At 41.9% G+C, this 19,605-nt stretch overlaps 1 protein-coding gene across 2 annotated transcripts; it reads right to left on the bottom strand.

The window, feature by feature from the left end:
- Positions 1 to 4,345: 4,345 nt before the first annotated feature.
- rab34a (RAB34, member RAS oncogene family a) lies at positions 4,346 to 18,685 on the bottom strand. 2 transcript variants are annotated; one of them, XM_089014363.1, is made up of 12 exons: positions 18,443 to 18,685; positions 17,674 to 17,705; positions 13,681 to 13,760; positions 12,549 to 12,640; positions 12,406 to 12,471; positions 10,483 to 10,584; positions 10,341 to 10,405; positions 8,950 to 9,001; positions 8,801 to 8,882; positions 8,617 to 8,707; positions 4,754 to 4,861; positions 4,346 to 4,677 (listed from the first exon to the last, which is right to left on the bottom strand). In XM_089014363.1, exons 3-12 carry the CDS (start codon positions 13,753 to 13,755, stop codon positions 4,616 to 4,618), a joined length of 795 nt encoding a protein of 264 aa, XP_088870489.1. In that variant the 5' UTR covers positions 13,756 to 13,760; positions 17,674 to 17,705; positions 18,443 to 18,685; the 3' UTR covers positions 4,346 to 4,615. The 2 variants fall into 2 exon arrangements, with proteins under 2 accessions (XP_088870489.1, XP_088870488.1); XM_089014362.1 differs by lacking the exon at positions 17,674 to 17,705.
- Positions 18,686 to 19,605: the final 920 nt, after the last annotated feature.

The raw sequence follows: 19,605 nt of genomic DNA, 5'->3' as shown, positions 1-19,605 counted from the left end.
ATATTGAACATGAAGTGTCCTAAACATGGCTTCTCTTGCCTACTTCTTGCTGCTAGAGACCTGGCAGCGCTTCTTTTCACAAAGTCGAGCCACATTTGGCTTGAGGGAGAAGGCAGTGGAGACTGAGTAGGGCTTGAAGATGCTCATTAGTAAGTCTGGACTTATTGAAGTTCAAGGTGGAGAAGAGCTTTTCACATAAGTATGCGCTCCCAAAAAGACACATGGTCCGCTTGAACATTCGGGAAAGTTCAGGGAAGCTAACGCGCTCAAAAATTACCCAAGCTTGTCTGCTTCTCCATTCACATCCCTGAACTTGGCTTTGAGTGCAGAGTTGCACTGTAGGTCACAGAGCTCCATTTGGAACACAGGAGGGGCAACTTGCACATCAAAAGAGAATGGGTCCGCAATAATTTGAAATGTGGCTTTGTGCGTCTTGAAGTCTGCAAATCTGTGATTAAATTCCCTCTGTAGCTCCAAAATGGTGGTTTGTTCCATGGTTGTTCAGCGGTTTGATCAGCTCCACACACAAGTTTCTTCATATCAATCATGCGGGCCGCACTAACATTAATCTTTCATATCAAGGCGGGCCGCAAAATATTCTTTCGGGGGCCGCAGTTGGCCCGCGGGCCGCGAGTTTGAGACCCCTGACTTAAAGTGTCCCAAAACTGCCACAAAATGAGCTCGGAACTGGGCAGATTAAGAAAGTCCCGCCCCCTCGTTCGGGACGTCACTATTGGTCACACACTGCCTTGCTCCAGAATCAAAACAATGGCTTCAGATTCCGAGAAGATACTTTGTTACTCATCCAATTATGAATATGATTCAAATAGTTCTGAAGAGGAAAGCATACATGTTTGCAATCGAATAAAGGAGTCCTCCCATGACTCTGTGTCTTTGTGTTGTCATATTATTTATTTAGTTTTTTTGTTGTTGTTTTAACTTCAAGACGGCGCCGCGAGAGTGGCTGCCTTTCCAGCAGTTTATGTATTTTGTTTTTCTACTTTCATTCCTTTCATCACTTTGGTGCTGTAAAATGTAAATTTCTCCACTGAGAGACTAATAAAGGCAAATCCAATCCAATCCAAAATCCAATCAATTCGAGCCGTCAATGACAGCAATGTAGCACCCAGAAAATGCAGATGGCGCCTAAGCTCCGTTGGAAATGGGCTGATTTTGTCATGATCTGGTTGGCGACCAACGCGGGGCGCTGTCGGCCCCGCCTACACCTGCACAGGTGCTGGTCGTCCCGATCAGATTGGCGACCAGCGGGTAGCGACGTCAGCCCTGCCGGCAGCCTCGCAGGTGCTGGTCGTTATAATCAATAACACTTAAAAGGACACCTGGCACGATCATCCGGTGCTGATTCATTGTTTGTTTGCTGCTTGGTTGCTGCATGCATTGTGTACGTGTTTGTTTAACCTTGGCGGACTTTTACACTTGGTTTTCTTTTGATACTTTGTATTTTTTCTGTTCAGATCATTTTGATGTTTTACATTTTGTTACTGCTGACTTTATTTTAATACAATTTGTCAAACAACCTCCTGCTCCCTCCTGCCTGCTTTTTGGGATCCGAACCCGCCATCACCACCTCGCAAAACGTGACAGATTTGTCTGCTGTATTCATTGTATTCATTTATATATATTTTATCATTTTAAAATAATTTTGTAATTTTGATAAATCTTCATGATATAATTCATTACAATACTAAATGTATATGATGTCATTTCAATGCCAAATGTATTCATTTCATGGACAACTGACACATTTTTTTTTGTTTCCTAACTGACATCAGAAAAAACGTTTTATAGCATCTAAATTACTCAAAACACACAGGCTGATATTTTTAGGCAAATGCAAAACACCAATAAAAATGACTTAAAGCAGGGGTTTCAAACTCAATTTACCTGGGGGCCGCTGGAGGCAGAGTCTGGGTGAGGCTGGGCCGCATCAGGATTTCCACAAGAAAAGCACAGATAAAACATTCCAATGTTCTCAAAATCTTTCTTTTTAACACACAAAAAAATAATTAAATGAATAAATGGAAAAAATGAATAAAAAATAAATTAACCAGTAATAAATAAATAAAATATTTATAATGATCATAAGGCAGATGGAGACGACTGAAAAAAAAACACAGGAAAACTAATTATTTGAATAAAGTTTCAAATGTCTGTATTCACAGTTCTTTAACCTTTAACTTTCTTCACATCAATAAAATATTGAACATGAAGTGTCCTAAACATGGCTTCTCTTGCCTACTTCTTGCTGCTAGAGACCTGGCAGCGCTTCTTTTCACAAAGCCGAGCCACATTTGGCTTGAGGGAGGAGGCAGTGGAGACTGAGTAGGGCTTGAAGATGCTCATTAGTAAGTCTGGACTTATTGAAGTTCAAGGTGGAGAAGAGCTTTTCACATAAGTATGTGCTCCCAAAAAGACACATGGTCCGCTTGAACATTCGGGAAAGTTCAGGGAAGCTGGGGGTTAACTCGCTCAAAAATTACCCAAGCTTGTCTGCTTCTCCATTCACATCCCTGAACTTGGCTTTGAGTGCAGAGTTGCACTGTAGGTCACAGAGCTCCATTTGGAACACAGGAGGGGCAACTTGCACATCAAAAGAGAATGGGTCCGCAAAAATTTGAAATGTGGCTTTGTGCGTCTTGAAGTCTGCAAATCTGTGATTAAATTCCCTCTGTAGCTCCAAAATGGTGGTTTGTTCCATGGTTGTTCAGCGGTTTGATCAGCTCCACACACAAGTTTCTTCATATCAATCATGCGGGCCGCACTAACATTAATCTTTCATATCAAGGCGGGCCGCAAAATATTGTTTCGGGGGCCGCAGTTGACCCGCGGGCCGCGAGTTTGAGACCCCTGACTTAAAGTGTCCCAAAATTGCCACAAAATGAGCTTGGAACTGGGCAGATTAAGAAAGTCCCGCCCCCTCGTTCGGGACGTCACTATTGGTCACACACTGCCTTGCTCCAGAATCAAAACAATGGCTTCAGATTCCGAGAAGATACTTTGTTACTCATTCAATTATGAATATGATTCAAATAGTTCTGAAGAGGAAAGCATACATGTTTGCAATCGAATAAAGGAGTCCTCCCATGACTCTGTGTCTTTGTGTTGTCATATTATTTATTTAGTTTTTTTGTTGTTGTTTTAACTTCAAGACGGCGCCGCGAGAGTGGCTGCCTTTTCAGCAGTTCATCTATTTTGTTTTTCTACTTTCATTCCTTTCATCACTTAGGTGCTGTAAAATGTAAATTTCTCCACTGAGAGACTCATAAAGGCAAATCCAATCCAATCCAAAATCCAATCAATTCGAGCCGTCAATGACAGCAATGTAGCACCCAGAAAATGCAGATGGCGCCTAAGCTCCGTTGGAAATGGGCTGATTTGTCTGCTGTATTCATTGTATTCATTTATATATATTTTATCATTTTAAAATAATTTTGTAATTTTGATAAATCTTCATGATATAATTCATTACAATCCTAAATGTATATTATGTCATTTCAATGCCAAATGTATTCATTTAAAAATATTTTTCAAATAATGTATTATTTTTTCTTTAAGTTCACTTATTAATTTATTTGTTTCATTTTAATGCCAAATTTGTCTTTTCAATGCCAAATGTATTCATTTATATATATTTTATCATTTTAAAATAATTTTGTAATTTTAATAAATCTTCATGATATAATTCATTACAATCCTAAATGTATATTATGTCATTTCAATGCCAAATGTATTCATTTAAAAATATTTTTCAAATATATATTTTTTTAAGTTCACTTATTAATTTATTATTTGTTTCATTTTAATGCCAAATGTATTCATTTATATATTTTTTATCATTTTAAAATAATTTTGTAATTTTGATAAATCTTTATGATATAATTCATTAAAATCCTAAATGTTTATTGTCATTTCAATGCCAAATGTATTCATTTAAAAATATTTTTCAAATAATGTATTATTTTTTATTTAAGTTCACTTATTAATTTATTTGTTTCATTTTAATGCCAAATATATTCATTTATATATTTTTAATCATTTTAAAATAATGTTGTAATTTTTAATTTGGATAAGTCATTATTATATAATTCATTACAATCCTAAATGTATATTGTGTCATTTCAATGCCAAATATATTCATTTAAAAATACTTTTCAAATAATGTATTATTTTTTTATTTATTTAAAGTTCACTTTTATTAATGTATTATTTGTTTAATTTCAATACCAAATTTCAGATCATTTCTATAGCGTCTGTGTCATTGCAAAACTTTGCTGAAGTTGCGCAATGATGACGGCGACGAGAAATGAAAAAGAGTCCCTGGACATTCCGTTCAAAGATTTTATTGTGGACTTTGGTGATGGATCTCTTTGGAACGGCAGAGCGCTTCCAAAATCAACTTTGTCTTTTAGTACCGCAAGTGTGCAAGATTCTGGAAAGGCTAATCTTGGAAAGCCGCTGAAAAATCAATGTCGGACGGGCCCTTTTCCCTTTGTTTCAAGCATCCGCACAGGTTTTGTCATCACCTGCTTTGTTGGCCCCCACTCGGGCGGAGTTTGGAAATGCTTTTGGACCAGAGATCCCCCCCCCCATCCAATCACTGACAGCAGGCCGGCTGCTTCTTCTTCTTGGTCGGATTGGCCCCGTCGCTCCGGATTCCTACGGGCGGCGGGCAAGGGTGACACACCCGCTCGCGGCCGGCCGGTGATTTGAGTTCTCGATGGGGTCTACTCACGGACGATGTTGCCTATTTGCCGGGTTCCGCTCTTTTCCAGCTCGGCCAGGACGTTGTTTTCGAAGGCCAGCGACGCCACCCGGAAGAAAAACTCATTCACGTTCTCCCCTTTGAAAAAAAAAATACAACAAGGAATCATTTGATTGGACGAGGCTCAAGTCGGTTTTTTTTTCCCAAAGCAAAAAAATGTTTTTCCCCTCCCTACAAGAAAACTTTTTCAAGATGGAACACACTTTCGAAAGAAAAAAAATGTACAGTGATAACGGCTTATGAACTTAATTGATCCCCAGAAAGTGTAAGGCGAAAAGTTTATTTCCCATAAGAAACCATTAAAACGAGAATAATCCGTTCCCAGATCCCCATAAAACATCATTTTCGACTAAATAAGCCTTAAAACTACACAAAATATACCTTATTTTATGTATAATAAATGCGCTATTGTATTGTAATGAAAGATCAATAAAACGAAATAAAACGGTACTGTATAATCAAGTCATTTTATTGACCTTTGTGGTGGTCGTTGATGTAGTTGCCTCTTGATGATATCCGAGCAAATTGCCGTGCTTTCTCGGCGATAATACCCTCACTTACACTGTCCCCTGCTAGCTGCTTTTTGTTAATCCAAATCAACATTAGTTTTTCAACCTCTTCTATTGCCTGAGACAGTTGCTTAGACAACATGGAAACACCCTTAGCCACACGTAGCAATGGTCGACTTAGCATCCTGGTACTGGGACGCTAAGTCACACAAACGCACATGTCGTTGGTGTTTTTTTGATCAACTTCTGCTCGACCGTCATTTTCTTTTGTGTCCTCATCGACTTAACACTAGCCTGTGGTGGGGTTCGTTAGCCAAGATTATATTCTCGCGAATTTAATATTCGAAAGGTGAAAAGTTCGTGAGCTAAAGCGTTCGTAAGATGTGGCATCACTGTATAAAGAAGGAACGAGAGCCGAAAGTTTTCGGACTGAAATGCAACATTTGGTCATTTCCTTCGGTTGGCGTGCCACAAGGCTCTGTTGCGGAGCCACTTTATAAGCGTCCGTATGCATCCCAATAGGTTGGTTTTGGAACGGCTCGGCGTCTATCCGATGGATTGGGATAGCGTACTGCAGGGGTCCCCAAACGTTTTCCTGTGAGGGCCACATAACTTTTCCCTTCGGTGATGGGGGGCCGGTGTCAGTTTGAACCCTTTCCAGGTTCTTTACAGAAAAAAAGTCAGGATACAAATAATAACACTATTAATGAAATAAATAATAACTAAATAACCCTCTCTGAGTTCTTCACATAAAAAATCAGGAAATAAATAAAACTATTTATGAAATAAATAATAACTAAATAACTCTGTCTGAGTTCTTCATAGAACAAAGCCATGGAACATTAACTTTCTGTTGTGCCATGCACAATCTTAACAGATAAAAGTTCAGCTCCGTTGTCAGAGCAGAATTTCTGACACGTGAGCAGTCTCTTAAAGGACAACCGACGTCACTTTTTTGTTTCTTAACTGACATCAGAAAAACGTTTTATAGCATCTGAAATACCCAAAACACGCAGTATGATATTCAAATGCAAAACACCAATAAAAACGACTTAAAGTGTCCAAAATCTGCAAAAAATTGACCTGCAAATTGGGCATTTTCAGAAAGTTCCGCCCCCAGTTTGTGACATCACGCCAAGATGTCTTGCATTGCTTGAGAATCAAAACAATGGCTTCAGATTCGGAGAATATGCTTTCTTGTTACTCATCCAGTTATGAATATGATTCAAATAGTTCTGAAGAGGAAAGCATACATGTTTGCAATCGATTAAATAATTTATTCCATGCCATTTTGAGGCAACATTGGGGAGAAACGATCACAGGAAAAGAGGCACAAAATGGCGACCTCCTGTGGCCACCTCCGTTTCCACAGGCTGATAAATTCCTTATATTGAGCTTGGACACCCTCTTCTGGCGGCTTTTGTTTGCAACACAAGGTTTTCAGACCAAACAATACAGCAAAATACATTGACGTGATGGAAGGACTGCTACAATGTGTATTTTTTTCGGTCAGGGGGCGTTCCTTTAGTGACGTCACGTACGGAATGGTCACCAACTTAAAAACAAGACTTTCTGAATACTCAGCGCGAGTCTTAAAACGTAAAATATAGCTATATGCGGTGGAATCTTTTTAAAATACGTTCAGTAGAAGTCATTTGAAGCCATTTTACAAATTATGGACACAAATTGTCCCGAGACGTTGGTTGTCCTTTAAAGGACAACCGACGTCACTTTTTTGTCTCTTAACTGACATCAGAAAAACGTTTTATATCATCTAAAATACCCAAAACACAGTCTGATATTTTTATTCAAATGCAAAACACCAGTAAAAATGACTTAAAGTGTCCAAAATCTGCAAAAAATTGAGATGCGAATTGGGCAGTAGCATTTCCAGTTTGTGACGTCACGCCAAGCCGTCTTGCATTGCTGGGGAATCAAAACAATGGCTTCAGATTCAGAAAATATGCTTTCTTGTTACACATCCAGTTATGAATATGATTCAAATAGTTCTGAAGAGGAAAGCATACATGTTTGCAAATGATTACAGAAGTCCTTCCGTGTCATTTTGAGGCATCTGGACTGCAATGTAGTGTCCCAGAAAAGAGGCAGAAAATGGCAACCAAGCTTCCTGTGAGGAATTAATCATCCCGTTTCCACAGGCTGATAAATTCCTTATATGGAGCTTGGTCGCCCTCTTCTGGCTGTTTTTGGTGCAACATGACGTTTTCAGAACAAACAAGCACAGCAAAAATGCATTGATGTGATGGAAGGACTGCTACAATGGCCTTGCAAGCTATCGTACTTGTCTTTGTGACGGGATTCAGTGTCGGCGAAGATTGTATTCTTTGAATACCGCCACCGCCACTTGACAGATGAGACAAACAACCTTTTCTTTGCATTGAACATAAAAATAATCGTTTGTCCACTGCAGGTTAAATACCCTGCATTCCCAATCATTTTTTCTCTTACCTAACCTTTTCGCCATTATTCTGTTCTCTCTTTGACAGGAAGGTTTACAAAATAAAACGGGTCTGGGACCAAATAGAGCACCACACTGAGCGCACCTGAATGTACCACCGGATTCCCCTCCACTTCCTCATACGTCACTTTCTTGTGTCGCTTCGCATTGTGACCGACTCCTTTAGCGTTCGATTGTGAGCAGGCGTTTTTGTATTGTTCAATTACGATTAGAAACAACATACATTGATTACAATGATTAAAATAGGAACAGATAATGATCGAAAACCGACCTTTGACTTGTAAAAGGATTTTTTTATTTTTATGGAGGCCAAATTGGAAAAACATCTGATAGCACCTCTGGTATTGTTCAGGGGGCCGGGCCAAATGTGCTGATGGGCCAGATACGGCCCGCGGGCCGTACTTTGGTGACCACTGGCGTACTGGTACTGGGAAGCTAAATCACACAAACGCATCTCCTTCTTCTGCTAGACCGTCATTTTGTTTTGTGTCCTCTTCGACTTAACACTAGCCTGTGGTGGGGTCGTTTTCGGTCCCATAATAGCAAAAGTACTCCACTCGATAACAAACCACATCTGCACTCAAAGAAAGGTGGTGATGAAAACTACTCCGCCAGCCAGCGTGGCGCTGTGTAGTTTGGTTCCTCCGCTGAAAACTAGTTAGTCAGCCAAGATTATATTCTCACGAATTTCGTCAGACGAAAACATCGTAAGATAAAGTGTTCATAAGCTGAGGTATCACTGTACTTCTCCATTGACTTGGTAGACTGCTCTAAATCCCCCCCCCCCTTCCACCTAAGATAAGTAAGCCGCCCGACGACCTTTGGCGCTTGTGTGCGGCACTCGCCTGTGAGCGACGACAGGGTCCAATACTCAGCTCGCATCTCCTGGGCCACCCGCAGTGCGTCTCCTTCCATCTGAGAATACTGAGCGGGAGACTGGCACACAAACGCACCGCAAGATGATGCCGCCGCCCATCAAGAAGGCCGAGCAATCCACCCGCTGACGGTGGCGAAGCGCGTCTGACTTACGCTAAGGTCTTTCTTGGTGCCCACCAGGAAGAGTTGGACGGCCGTGGGGTCGTTTTCTCTAAGGGCGTCTTCTAGCCACTGCCTGGGGGGAAAAAATGAACACTAAACAACCCTCGCCGGTCCAAAAGACTCGCCGGGCGCAACGTTACCTGCTATGTTCCAAAGACGCGATGTCGGTAACGTCAAACACGATAATCACCACTGCAAGAAAAAAACACCGCATGACTTTAACTCATTGATTGCCAGACGGTGTGCAAAAATGGGTCCACTGCGGTGCCAGGGTTTTTGTCATTTTTCACTCCAATTCCAGGACCCCCAAAATATTGAGTTTTAGAACAATATAAACATTCAACAGGGCATCAGAAAACTTAGATGTTCTTCTTTCATCAGAAAAAAATAGTTAATTCCACAATTATGAGTCTGGAGTTATCTGAGCTTGAAATGAGGGTGGCTGTCCAAGATAATAATAATAATAATAATAATAATAATAATAATAATAATAATAATAATAATACATTTTATTTCTAAGAGCCTTTCAAAACTCTCAAGGACTCATTACAGTCACAGGATAAGAACTTTTATATTTTGTGCGGGTGAGCAGCGGCAGCCATTCCACCCGGGTTTATATTTTTGTTCTTTCGACTTTTGTTGATGTAGACATTAGTAAGAAATATTGTGCGAAGTCAATTCTCTTTGTCTTTCGTGTGATACCGTACAATAGCTATGTGGCTAGCTATCTAGCTTTCTATCTATTTGTCTTACTATTCTATCAGAGTTACATCCGGGTTGAGTGAAGGCTGACGTGTGTGGCTGGCGCTACTCACCCACAGAAAAACCTATCCTGTGACTGTAAAGCACAGGTGTCAAAGTCAAGGCCCGCGGGCCAAATCCGGCCCGCCACATCATTTTTTTCGGCCCGCGAAAGCAAATCAAACTTGTTAAATTCCATGATGATTGCTAAAATCTGAGGCAAAATTTCATATTTTTGGATGTCAACCACAATAAAAGTCATTATTCTTGACTTCAGATTTGAAAACGAGTTATTCATTAATTTGCTGTGTGCTCTATATGTAATATTTGAAGGGATTTAAACATTCTAATGGGTTCCCCATATTCATAACGGCCCTCGAGAGGAAACCATAACTACAATGTGGCCCGCGGCAAAAAATGACTTTGACACCCCTGCTGTAAAGTGACCTTGAGAGTTTTGAAAGGCGCTTAAAAATGAAATGTATTATTATTATTATTATTATTATTATTATTATTATTAACAACAGCTAAAGCTGGAACAAAGTGCTAACATGGAAAAAGGGGGAGGGAAAAACATTGCCAGAGGCCATGGCCAGCGCTTTATCAGCACCCAAGCAAGAAAAAAAAACAAAACCCGAACAAATTTGGGAATGGTGCTCTACGTCATATTTTCAATTCCCAAATAAATTGGTGAATGGCAGTGAATGAGTTAACCACAAGTCGGGTGCAGGCTCCATTTCAGGTCGGGACACGGGACGGCCCTCCCGGCCTTTCGGTTGCGGTCGCTCACCCTGCGCCGCTCTGTAGTACGTGGAAGCGATGCACTTGAACCTCTCCTGGCCCGCCGTGTCCCACCTGAGACGCAAAGCGCAAATTCTCAGTTGACCTGCAGGCGGCGGCGGGCGGCGATCCACGTGGCGCTCGGGACTTACAGCTGCAGGCTGAACGGGACGCCCAGCACCTCAAAGCGCTCCATCTCAAAGTCCACGCCGATTGTAGCCTTGTAGTTCTTGTCAAAAACGTCCTTGCAAAACCTGAGGCGCAGGTCGATATATTTCGGTCTTCCAAAATGGAACCTTTAAAGGACAACCGACGCCTCCGGACAAGTTGTGTCTATAATTTGTAAAATGATTTCAAATGACTTCTACTGAGCGTATTTTACAAAGATTCCTCCGCATATACAGTAAAGTCTCGTTACATCGATATCGTTTATATTGATAATACTGCTTATTACGACACTATTTTCATTTCCCGTGCACATTTCTAGTCTTTTTATGTATAATTAGCTCCATTTAGTACGATTCGTGGTTTTTACGATATTCTGGTTACTACTCTGCTCTTTTTCATCTCCCGCCGGCCATTTTGCTATGTTTATATCGATACACGCCATCGGTCGCGCCATTGGTCGCGCCATTGGTCGACTTGGTCACGTGACTTGGTCACGTGAGTTTGTTACGTGACCAGCTCCCGTGTAGCGGAGCCATTTTCATTTTCAGACGCTACCTCGTGTGTAGCAGACGAGATTGAAGTGTCTTGTGTTAAAAGGTAAAAACGGGAAGCAGAAGAAGATTGATGACTTTTTTAAATTGCATACATAATACAGTAAGATGTAAGTGTTGCAGTTTCCCTGTTGTGTTATGTACATGCCCACTGTACTGTATATGAATGCAATCGTTTTTTGCAACAATGTTTCTTGTTTTGTCTGCTGAAGCGTGATGATTTTGAAAATTACTGTACATTTCATACTGTGTATTAAAGGACAACCGATGTCACTTTTTATTCAAATGCAAAACACCAATAAAAATGTCTTCACGCCAAAACGTCTTGCATTGCTTGTGAATCCAAACAATGGCTTCAGATTCGGATAATATGCTTTCTTGTTACACATCCAGTTATGAATATGATTCAAATACACGGTAGTTCTGTAGAGGAAAGCATACATGTTTGCAATCGATTAAACAATTATATGTGCCATTTTGAGGCAACATTGGGGGAACATCTCTCACCCAAAAAAAAAATTGGCACAAAATGGCGAGCTCATGGCCAGCTCCGTTTCTTATATGGCGCTTGGATGCCCTCTTTTGGCGGCTTTTGTTAATGCAGTTCGGCGCAGGACGGATATATCGACAGTACGGTTATATCGACATTTTTGTCTAACTCCCGATAATATCGATATAACGACACTTTACTGTAGCTATATTTTACGTTTTAAGACTCGCACTGAATATTCTGGAAGTCATTTTGGGTACTTTGTTTGGTCTGAAAACTTCGTGTTGATGGCGAAATTAGAAGGAAAACACATAAATAATGCAATGGTGAATCGTGTGTTGCACCAAGACTACCGTTTGATACTAATTGACACAAATTCCCAGCTGACAAATCAGTCCATTTCCAATGGAGCTTGGGCACCATCTTGTGCATTTTCTGGGACGCTACATTGGAGTCCTGACGACTCAAATTGATACGGAAGGACTTCTTTCATCGATTGCAAACATGTATGCTTTCCTCTTCAGAACTATTTGAATCATATTCATAAGTGGATGAGTAACAAGAAAGCATCTTCTCCGAATCTGAAGCCATTGTTTTGATTTTAGAGCAAGGCAAGACGTCCTGGCGTGACGTCACGAACATGGGGGCGGGGCCTACTGAAACTCGCCATCTCCAAGGTCATTTTGAAGTAGTTCTGGGACACTTAAACTCATTTTTATTGGTATTTTGCATTTGACTAAAAATATCAGCCTGTGTGTTTGGGGTATATTAAATGCTATAAAACGTTTTTCTGATGTCAGTTAGCAAACAAAAAAATTGTATCGGTTGACCAATTTTTTTGGGTGCGCCGGATGTTGAAATGTTACCTGTTAATCAGGCAGGTTTTGCCCACGGCCAAGTCGCCCACCACGATGACCTTGGCGATTTTGAACCTGCAGAAAAGAGACATTAAGCTGTGAGGGCCTCCTGCGTCTTCTTCTCCTTAGGGCCCCCCAAAAATAAAACGTACCCGACCGTGCCGGTGCGCTGCTCCTGGCATGCCACCTTCACTTTGGGGTGGAAGTCGCGCTCCACGTGGAGTGCCGCGTCTTCGCAGAAACACTGCACAGAGATGCATCCATTAGGTGAGACACTTTTTTTTCCCTTCCAATTCCTTTACGTCAGGGGTGTTAAAGTCATTTTTTGCCGCGGGCCACATTGTAGTTATGGTTTCCTCTCGAGGGCCGTTATGAATTTGGGGAACCCATTAGAATGTTTAAATCCCTTCAAATATTACATATAGAGCACACAGCAAATTAATGAATAACTAGTTTTCAAATCTGAAGTCAAGAATAATGACTTTTATTGTGGTTGACATCCAAAAATATGAAATTTTGGCTCAGATTTTAGCAATCATCATGGAATTTAACAAGTTTGATTTGCTTTTGCGGGCCGAAAAAAAATGATGTGGCGGGCCGCATTTGGCCCGCGGGCCTTGACTTTGACACCTGTGCTTTACGTCAACGGTGTCAAAGTCATTTTTTGCCACGGGCGGCCGACATTGTTGTTGCGGTTTCCTCTGGAGGGCCCTTATGAATTTGGGGAAGCCATGACAGTGTTTCATCCCCTCTACATATTACATACAGAATGCACAACAAATTCATGAATAACTCATTTTCAAATCCGAAGTCACGAATAATGACTGTTATTGTGGTTTACATATAACAATTTGAAATGTTGGTTGGCACTTTAGCAAGCCTCATGGCACTTGACATGCTTGATTTGCTTTCAAGGGCCGAATAAAATGATGTGGCGTGCCAGATTTGGCCCCCGGGCAGCGACTTTGATACCTGTGATGTAAGGGATTAACCAGCTAGCTGGCTAGATCGGTAGCTAGCTCAATAGCTAGCTGGCTCGCTTGCTAGAGAGCTCTCTTTCTATTCAGCTAGCTAGCTAATCCCTTGGATAACCGCTAGCTGGCGAGCTAGCCGGCTCGACAGATGAGCAAGGCACTTGACAGACATGTTCTATTCAGGTCAAATTGGAGCCGTTTTAATATTGGAGAAGTATCGAATTGGAAAGCCTGCTGTCATTCTTTTACACGGAAGTGTGTTAACTTTTGTCTAAGCGGGTGAAAGGGGGGGAAGACGTGAGTGTTTTACGTGAGGGAAGTGCGGGATGATGCGATCCTTGCGAATGGGTGGTAAGATGCTCATGGTTGGACTTCGCATCGACATCAAGCCTGTGGGGCAGAGATGATTTATTTGGTGGGTGATTTTTTTTCAACCAAAAAAGTACCCCCCTCCCCCTAAAAAATACAGATTGTCTTCTGATGTATGCCCTGCCATCGGCTGGCAACCAGTCAAACAGACTGTATTTGATTTGCGCCTTATTTCTTCCTTCCTCCTTCTTCTTCTTCTTATTATTATTCAGAATTAGAATCAGAAATTATTATTATTATTATTATTAGTAGTAGTAGTAGTAGTAGTAGTAGTAGTAGTAGTACTATATATCTATTAGCTGTCTATCTGGCTCATTAGCTATCTAGCTAGATATTGTTTAGCTGGCTAGCTATCTAGTTGGCTAGGTAGCTATCTATTAGCGACTGTATCCTGTCACTGTAGTGACCTTGAGAGTTTTGAAAGGTGCTCATAAATGAAATGTATTATTATTATGACTGTATCTATTAGCTAGCTAGCTAGCTAGCTTTCTATCTATTTGAGTTACTTCGGGTTGAGTGAACGCTGGCACGTGTGACTGCCGCTACTGACACGTTTTGCGAGGTGCTGATGGCGGGTGCGGATCCCAAAAAGCAGGCAGGAGGGAGCAGGAGGTTGTATTTGATCAATTGTATTAAAATAAAGTCAGCTGGAACAAACTCTAAAACAGGGGTGCTCATTACGTCGATCGCGATCTACTGGTCGATCGCGGAGGTAGTACTGGTCGATTGCAGCGTGACAGTAAAAAAAACATTTGTCAGCCTATCAAACGTCCCGTCACTTGATTGACATACAGGGCAACCATTCAGAACTGAATTTTTACCTTACCTCGCCGTGCATGCGTAAACAACGGCGCTAAACGCAGCAAAATTTACAAGCTAGTCAGCGAATTACCTCAGATTTTAAGCTCTTGCTAAAACATATGGTGATCAAACTGAGTGAGAAAGCGGGACCAAGTAAGGGGCAAAACATTACTTTCATACGGAATGGGAAAATATGGAGCGGCATTTTCGGACTGTTCATGGAAAATACGACATTGACTTCCCGCCGAAAAGCCAGCTGAGAAAGAGAACGGTGGACAAACTAAAATCCCAGTTGTCTGGACAGTAGTCATTTTTCACTCAACATACTTCAAAAGCAAAAGCCGCCACTGAAGCATCGTTCCGGGTGAGTCACGCCTTCCAAGACGGAGAGATGGTAAAAGAAGCATTCGTTGAAGCAGCTGACTCCTTGTTCAGAGACTTTAAAATAAGGCAGAGATATTATCTTCAATCAAAGCTCTGCAGCTGTCAAGACATACAGTTACACGGCGCTGTGAAGCCACGGCTGAGGATTTAACCCAGCAAATGTGGAAAGACATTGGAGATTGTGAGTGTTCTCACTGCTGAAGTCCAGGGCTCATGGACAGTTCTGTAACTTACTCACACAGGAAAAGTACCCCAACATGAGGAAATGTGCTACCTCCTTGACTGCATTATTCGGCTCCACTTATTTATGTGAGTCAGCCTTTTCCTACGTGAAGATCATTAAGTCCAAATACCGTTCCACCATGAATGATGAACATTTGGAAACATTTTGAGGCTGGCTGTCAGCAGCTACTGTCCGGACTATGCATCCCTGGCTGATTCAATTCAGTGCAAGTCATCAAAGTAAACTCAGGTAATTACAAAAAAAATGTTAATAGTTATTTATTATGTTATGTATATGTAGTTATTATGTGTGTTGTGCAATATTGGCTTATTCAGTTATGCAAGGTACATCAACATACATTGTACATACAAAGATTCCTTAAAACATTTGAAAATAATTATGTTTTGCATTTTTGTCGTGGGTAGATCATTTTGACTTGGTAGTTTTTATAAGTAGCTCGTATGCTGAAAAAGTGTGAGCACCCCTGCTCTAAAACATCAAAATCACCTGTACAAAAAAAATACAAAGTATCAAAAGAAAACCAAGTCCGCCAAGGTTAAACAAACACATGCACAGCATACAATGCATGCGATTGCAGACTAAGCATGAAACAAACAATGAACCGACCAACCATCGGATCCCGCAGGTACAACTGACCCGTCTCATTTCCACCCTGTGCCTGGCAATGCTACGTCCACGTTAGCCCACGCCTCGTCGAGTTTGAATTGCGTCATTCGACGAGCCGTAATGTCCACATCAACGTCCGGCCGAGACCATCTTCCAGGTGGCCGTCCAGGGTGACACTGGGTGTCTGGCAGTGCACGCCCACGTCCAGCCACACTGTCGTCGTGCATGACGAATTGAGTCGCATCCACGACGAGCCGTCCAACGTCCGCGGCAACGTCAGTCCGAGACCCCACTCACTGCTGGATCCCGGAGTGGCTCAGGACTGGTCTCGTTTCACCGACGCTGGGCCGTTCACGCCCACATCGGCGTCCGGCCGAGACCTGGTCCCATACGGCCATCCGGGGTGCCACTCTGCGCCTGGCAGTTCGACGTCTGCGTTGAGCCATGCGTCGTCACGTGAACGTGCGAGAGGGATCGCACTCACGCCCACGACGATCCGTGCCGCGTCTTCGTCCACCCCAGGCCGAGTCCCATTCCCATCAGGCCGCCGCCCGTCGTATGCTGGAGAGGCAGCGAGTGGACCTTTTGGGAGACTGTTGGGACTTCTGGAAGCAGCCCCTTGAAGGGGGGGTACTGTCATGATCTGGTTGGCGACCAACGGGGGGGCGCTGTCGGCCCCGCCTGCACAGGTGCTGGTCGTCCCGATCAGATTGGCGACCAACGGGTAGCGACGTCAGCCCTGCCTGCAGCCTCGCAGGTGCTGGTCGTTTTAATCAGTGACATTTAAAAGGACTCCCGGCACGACCATCCGGTGTCGGTTCATTGTTTGTTGCATGCATTGTGTATGCTGTGCATGTGTTTGTTTAACCTTGGTGGACTTTTACTTTTGGTCTTCTTTTGATACTTTGTATTTTTTCTGTTCAGATGATTTTGATGTTTTACATTTTGTTCCTGCTGACCTTTATTTTAATACAATTTGTCAAACAACCTCCTGCTCCCTCCTGCCTGCTTCTTGGGATCCGCACCCGCCATCACCACCTCGCAAAACGTGACAGCTACTCACCCACAGAAAAGCTTATCCTGTGACTGTAAAGTGACCTTGAGAGTTTGAAAGGCGCTTATGAATGAAATGTATTATTATTATTATTATTATTATTATTATTATTATTATCTTTGCATATGTGTCAACCTTGGCTAATAGCTGCCCTTATAAATGATTACAATTCCCGTATAAAAGTTGTAGTACACCATACATTATTTGAAACGATAAAAAAACGCTAACACTAGCAGAAATGCAGTTTGCCGTGCATGCGCACATTATGCTTTCATAATCGACCGTACGCAGCGATAATATATACATATGATCGAGTATTACTATTGCTACCCTTATTAATGATTGCAATTCCCCTTATTAAGCGATAATAAACCTTACAAACACAACCCGACACATTATTATTTATTTATAGCAAGAATAAAAACAGAGATAGAATAAAACCAAAGGTAATTTGTTGAAATTATTTTATTGACTCGCAATCTTATCCATCCAGCGTATTCACCTTGGGGACTCTGCCATTCTTTTTGGTGGCGACCCAATCCTAGAGTTTTTCTCTTCTTACTTGGCGGTTCTGCCGTGCTTACTTCTCCATTATAACTAGTTAATTCCACGATTGCAACACAAATGGCAGATTTCAAATACGTAAACGGAAATACAAAATCAAACAAAAACAATGTGACGTGCATGCACATATCATGGTTCATCTATGACTCAATAACCACAGACATTTTTTTATCGTATAAAAGTTGTTATATGGCGTACACAATTCAAAATGATGAAAAAACGTATAAAATACGGGGAAAACATATACGTTGACAGATATGTCTTTGTGACTGCTCTATTACCTGTATATGATAGCTGCCCATGTGAAAGCACTCTGTAAATCAGAATCAGAAAGCCTTTAATCGTCCCACAACATAGAAATTTGCTATCATTATGTATTGTATTGTATTGTATTGTATTGTATTGTATTGTATTGTATTATATTGTATTGTATTTGTTAGCATGAGCCCCCAGGGGTAGTCTGATCCTCATTGATGAGGCACGACGAAGTGGCGCTTTCAGGCAACGTGCAAAGTGCGGTTGAGTCTGTTGTCATGGTGACACTAACAGACCAGCGGCGCATCCGACCTTCAAACTCCAAAGTCTCCCTTGAACACCACGGTACACGATTTGAAGTTTCGTCCGAATGATGTCGAATTGTGTGGAACTGTTTTTCTACAAATCTGTAACGGGACGGGGTGGAGTGCGGTGGGGGCGTCCTCCGCCAAGGCTCGTTGTAAGGAATGCTGGGGAAAGGCTGACTCACGGCGTGCACTTACTTGAAATGAGGTATAAAAGCCAAATTGGCTTTTTTCGAATGGAGCAGCCGACTTGAATCGGTTGAGGATCTAAATTGGACTCGTATAGCTCCTGAAACGCAAGACGAGTTGACGAAGAGTTGCTCCGTCGTACCTCGACTTTTAAAGCCAACATCACACCGAATTTGCTGTTTTGAAGTTTCATTACAGAGTACGGCGTCAAAGCACATTGATGTGAAAGAAAGCTCGTAGTTCAATACGTAAGTGGGGCTGAATGGTGAAATTAGCGAAGATACATCAAATAAGTCCTTACCTTAGCAAGAAAAGGAGGAGGTGGTGGGGGTCGCTCTCCTTTCTATTCGGCTTTTTCCTCCCTTCCAGTTCCAAATGTCACTCAATGTGAGCCCGACACAGTTATGCAGGAATGACCAATTCGTGATTTGTAGGCCGAATTGTGGCCATGAAATGTTTGAAAGAAAACAAGTTAAGGGAGTAAGACAGTAAAACTATCAGCGCAGAACACAGATGAGCCTGTTTCTCCTCACCACAGCGCGACCCCCACTGGCCGAAAGAAAAAAATACCGGATGTGATAGTGAGAAATGAGGAAGACTAAGACGGATGTGGCGTACGCGTAACCATCCCGTGTGTAATACGCTATTCATTGACACGCTAATATTACAAGATAAAGTGAAGCGGTGTTTAATTTCAAATTTACTGTAAAAAAATCACTCCAAGCGTGATTTTGTCAGCAGGGTCGCACGTTTAATAATAATAATAATAATAATAATAATAATAATAATAATAATAATAATAATAATAATAATAATAATAATAATAATAATAATGTAACGTTCAGTGCATGTTTGGGGACTGGGCTTGTTGGAGTCGCGTGACAACACACACGGAGAGAAGGGAGGACCCGACAACGGGTTGGGGAGTGTGCCTGAGGGAATGTCTGCGCGTGAGTTGTGGCGTAACAACGGCTCCTGTTTGTTTGTTAAAACGGCTAAGTTTTGTTATTAAAAGACCGACTCGCGATATCAGCGAATCTGCGCATCATTTGTCACGCTGAGGGGCATTACAATACAATCACAAATAGAATACAATAAATAGAATACAATTATAAATAGAAAAAGAGAGAGAGAACTATACAGAAAATGCAATTTTAAAGAGGTGGGTTTTGAGATGGGACTTGAAGGTAGGAAGAGAATCGATGTTACGAATGTTGGGAGGAAGTGAGTTCCAGAGTTTGGGGGCAGAGCAGCTGAAGGCTCTGTCACCCATCGTGCTGAGACGGGCAACGTGGAGTGTTCGCTGCCACGCCGTTCCCAATTTCACCACTTGGTGGCATCGGTGACTGAATTTCCAACACCGGTTCGCGCTTTGACGTTGGGGTGGGTTTGGGTTTTCCCTTTTGGTTTCAGGACCGGGTTAGGAATTCTCCGGCCTGTTTAGCGTTATACTGTCGTGTTGGG

The sequence above is a fragment of the Hippocampus bargibanti genome, linkage group LG14, assembly GCF_051943395.1.
Source record: "Hippocampus bargibanti isolate YZ-2025 linkage group LG14, ASM5194339v1, whole genome shotgun sequence".
NCBI lineage: Eukaryota > Metazoa > Chordata > Actinopteri > Syngnathiformes > Syngnathidae > Hippocampus > Hippocampus bargibanti.
The sequence above is the reverse complement of the archived record's forward strand: the minus strand, read 5'-3'. Positions and strand labels throughout refer to the sequence as shown.

Excerpts from the sequence above, each read along its gene's own strand:
- rab34a (XM_089014363.1), bottom strand. The coding sequence starts at position 13,755 with ATGTCGATGCGAAGTCCAACCATGAGCATCTTACCACCCATTCGCAAG. Across the intron at positions 10,406-10,482 it reads GTCCCGTTCAGCCTGCAGCT|GTGGGACACGGCGGGCCAGG; the intron begins GTAAGTCCCGAG and ends TTTGCGTCTCAG. Across the intron at positions 4,678-4,753 it reads GCAAATAGGCAACATCGTCC|GAATCCGGAGCGACGGGGCC; the intron begins GTGAGTAGACCC and ends CGCCGCCCGTAG.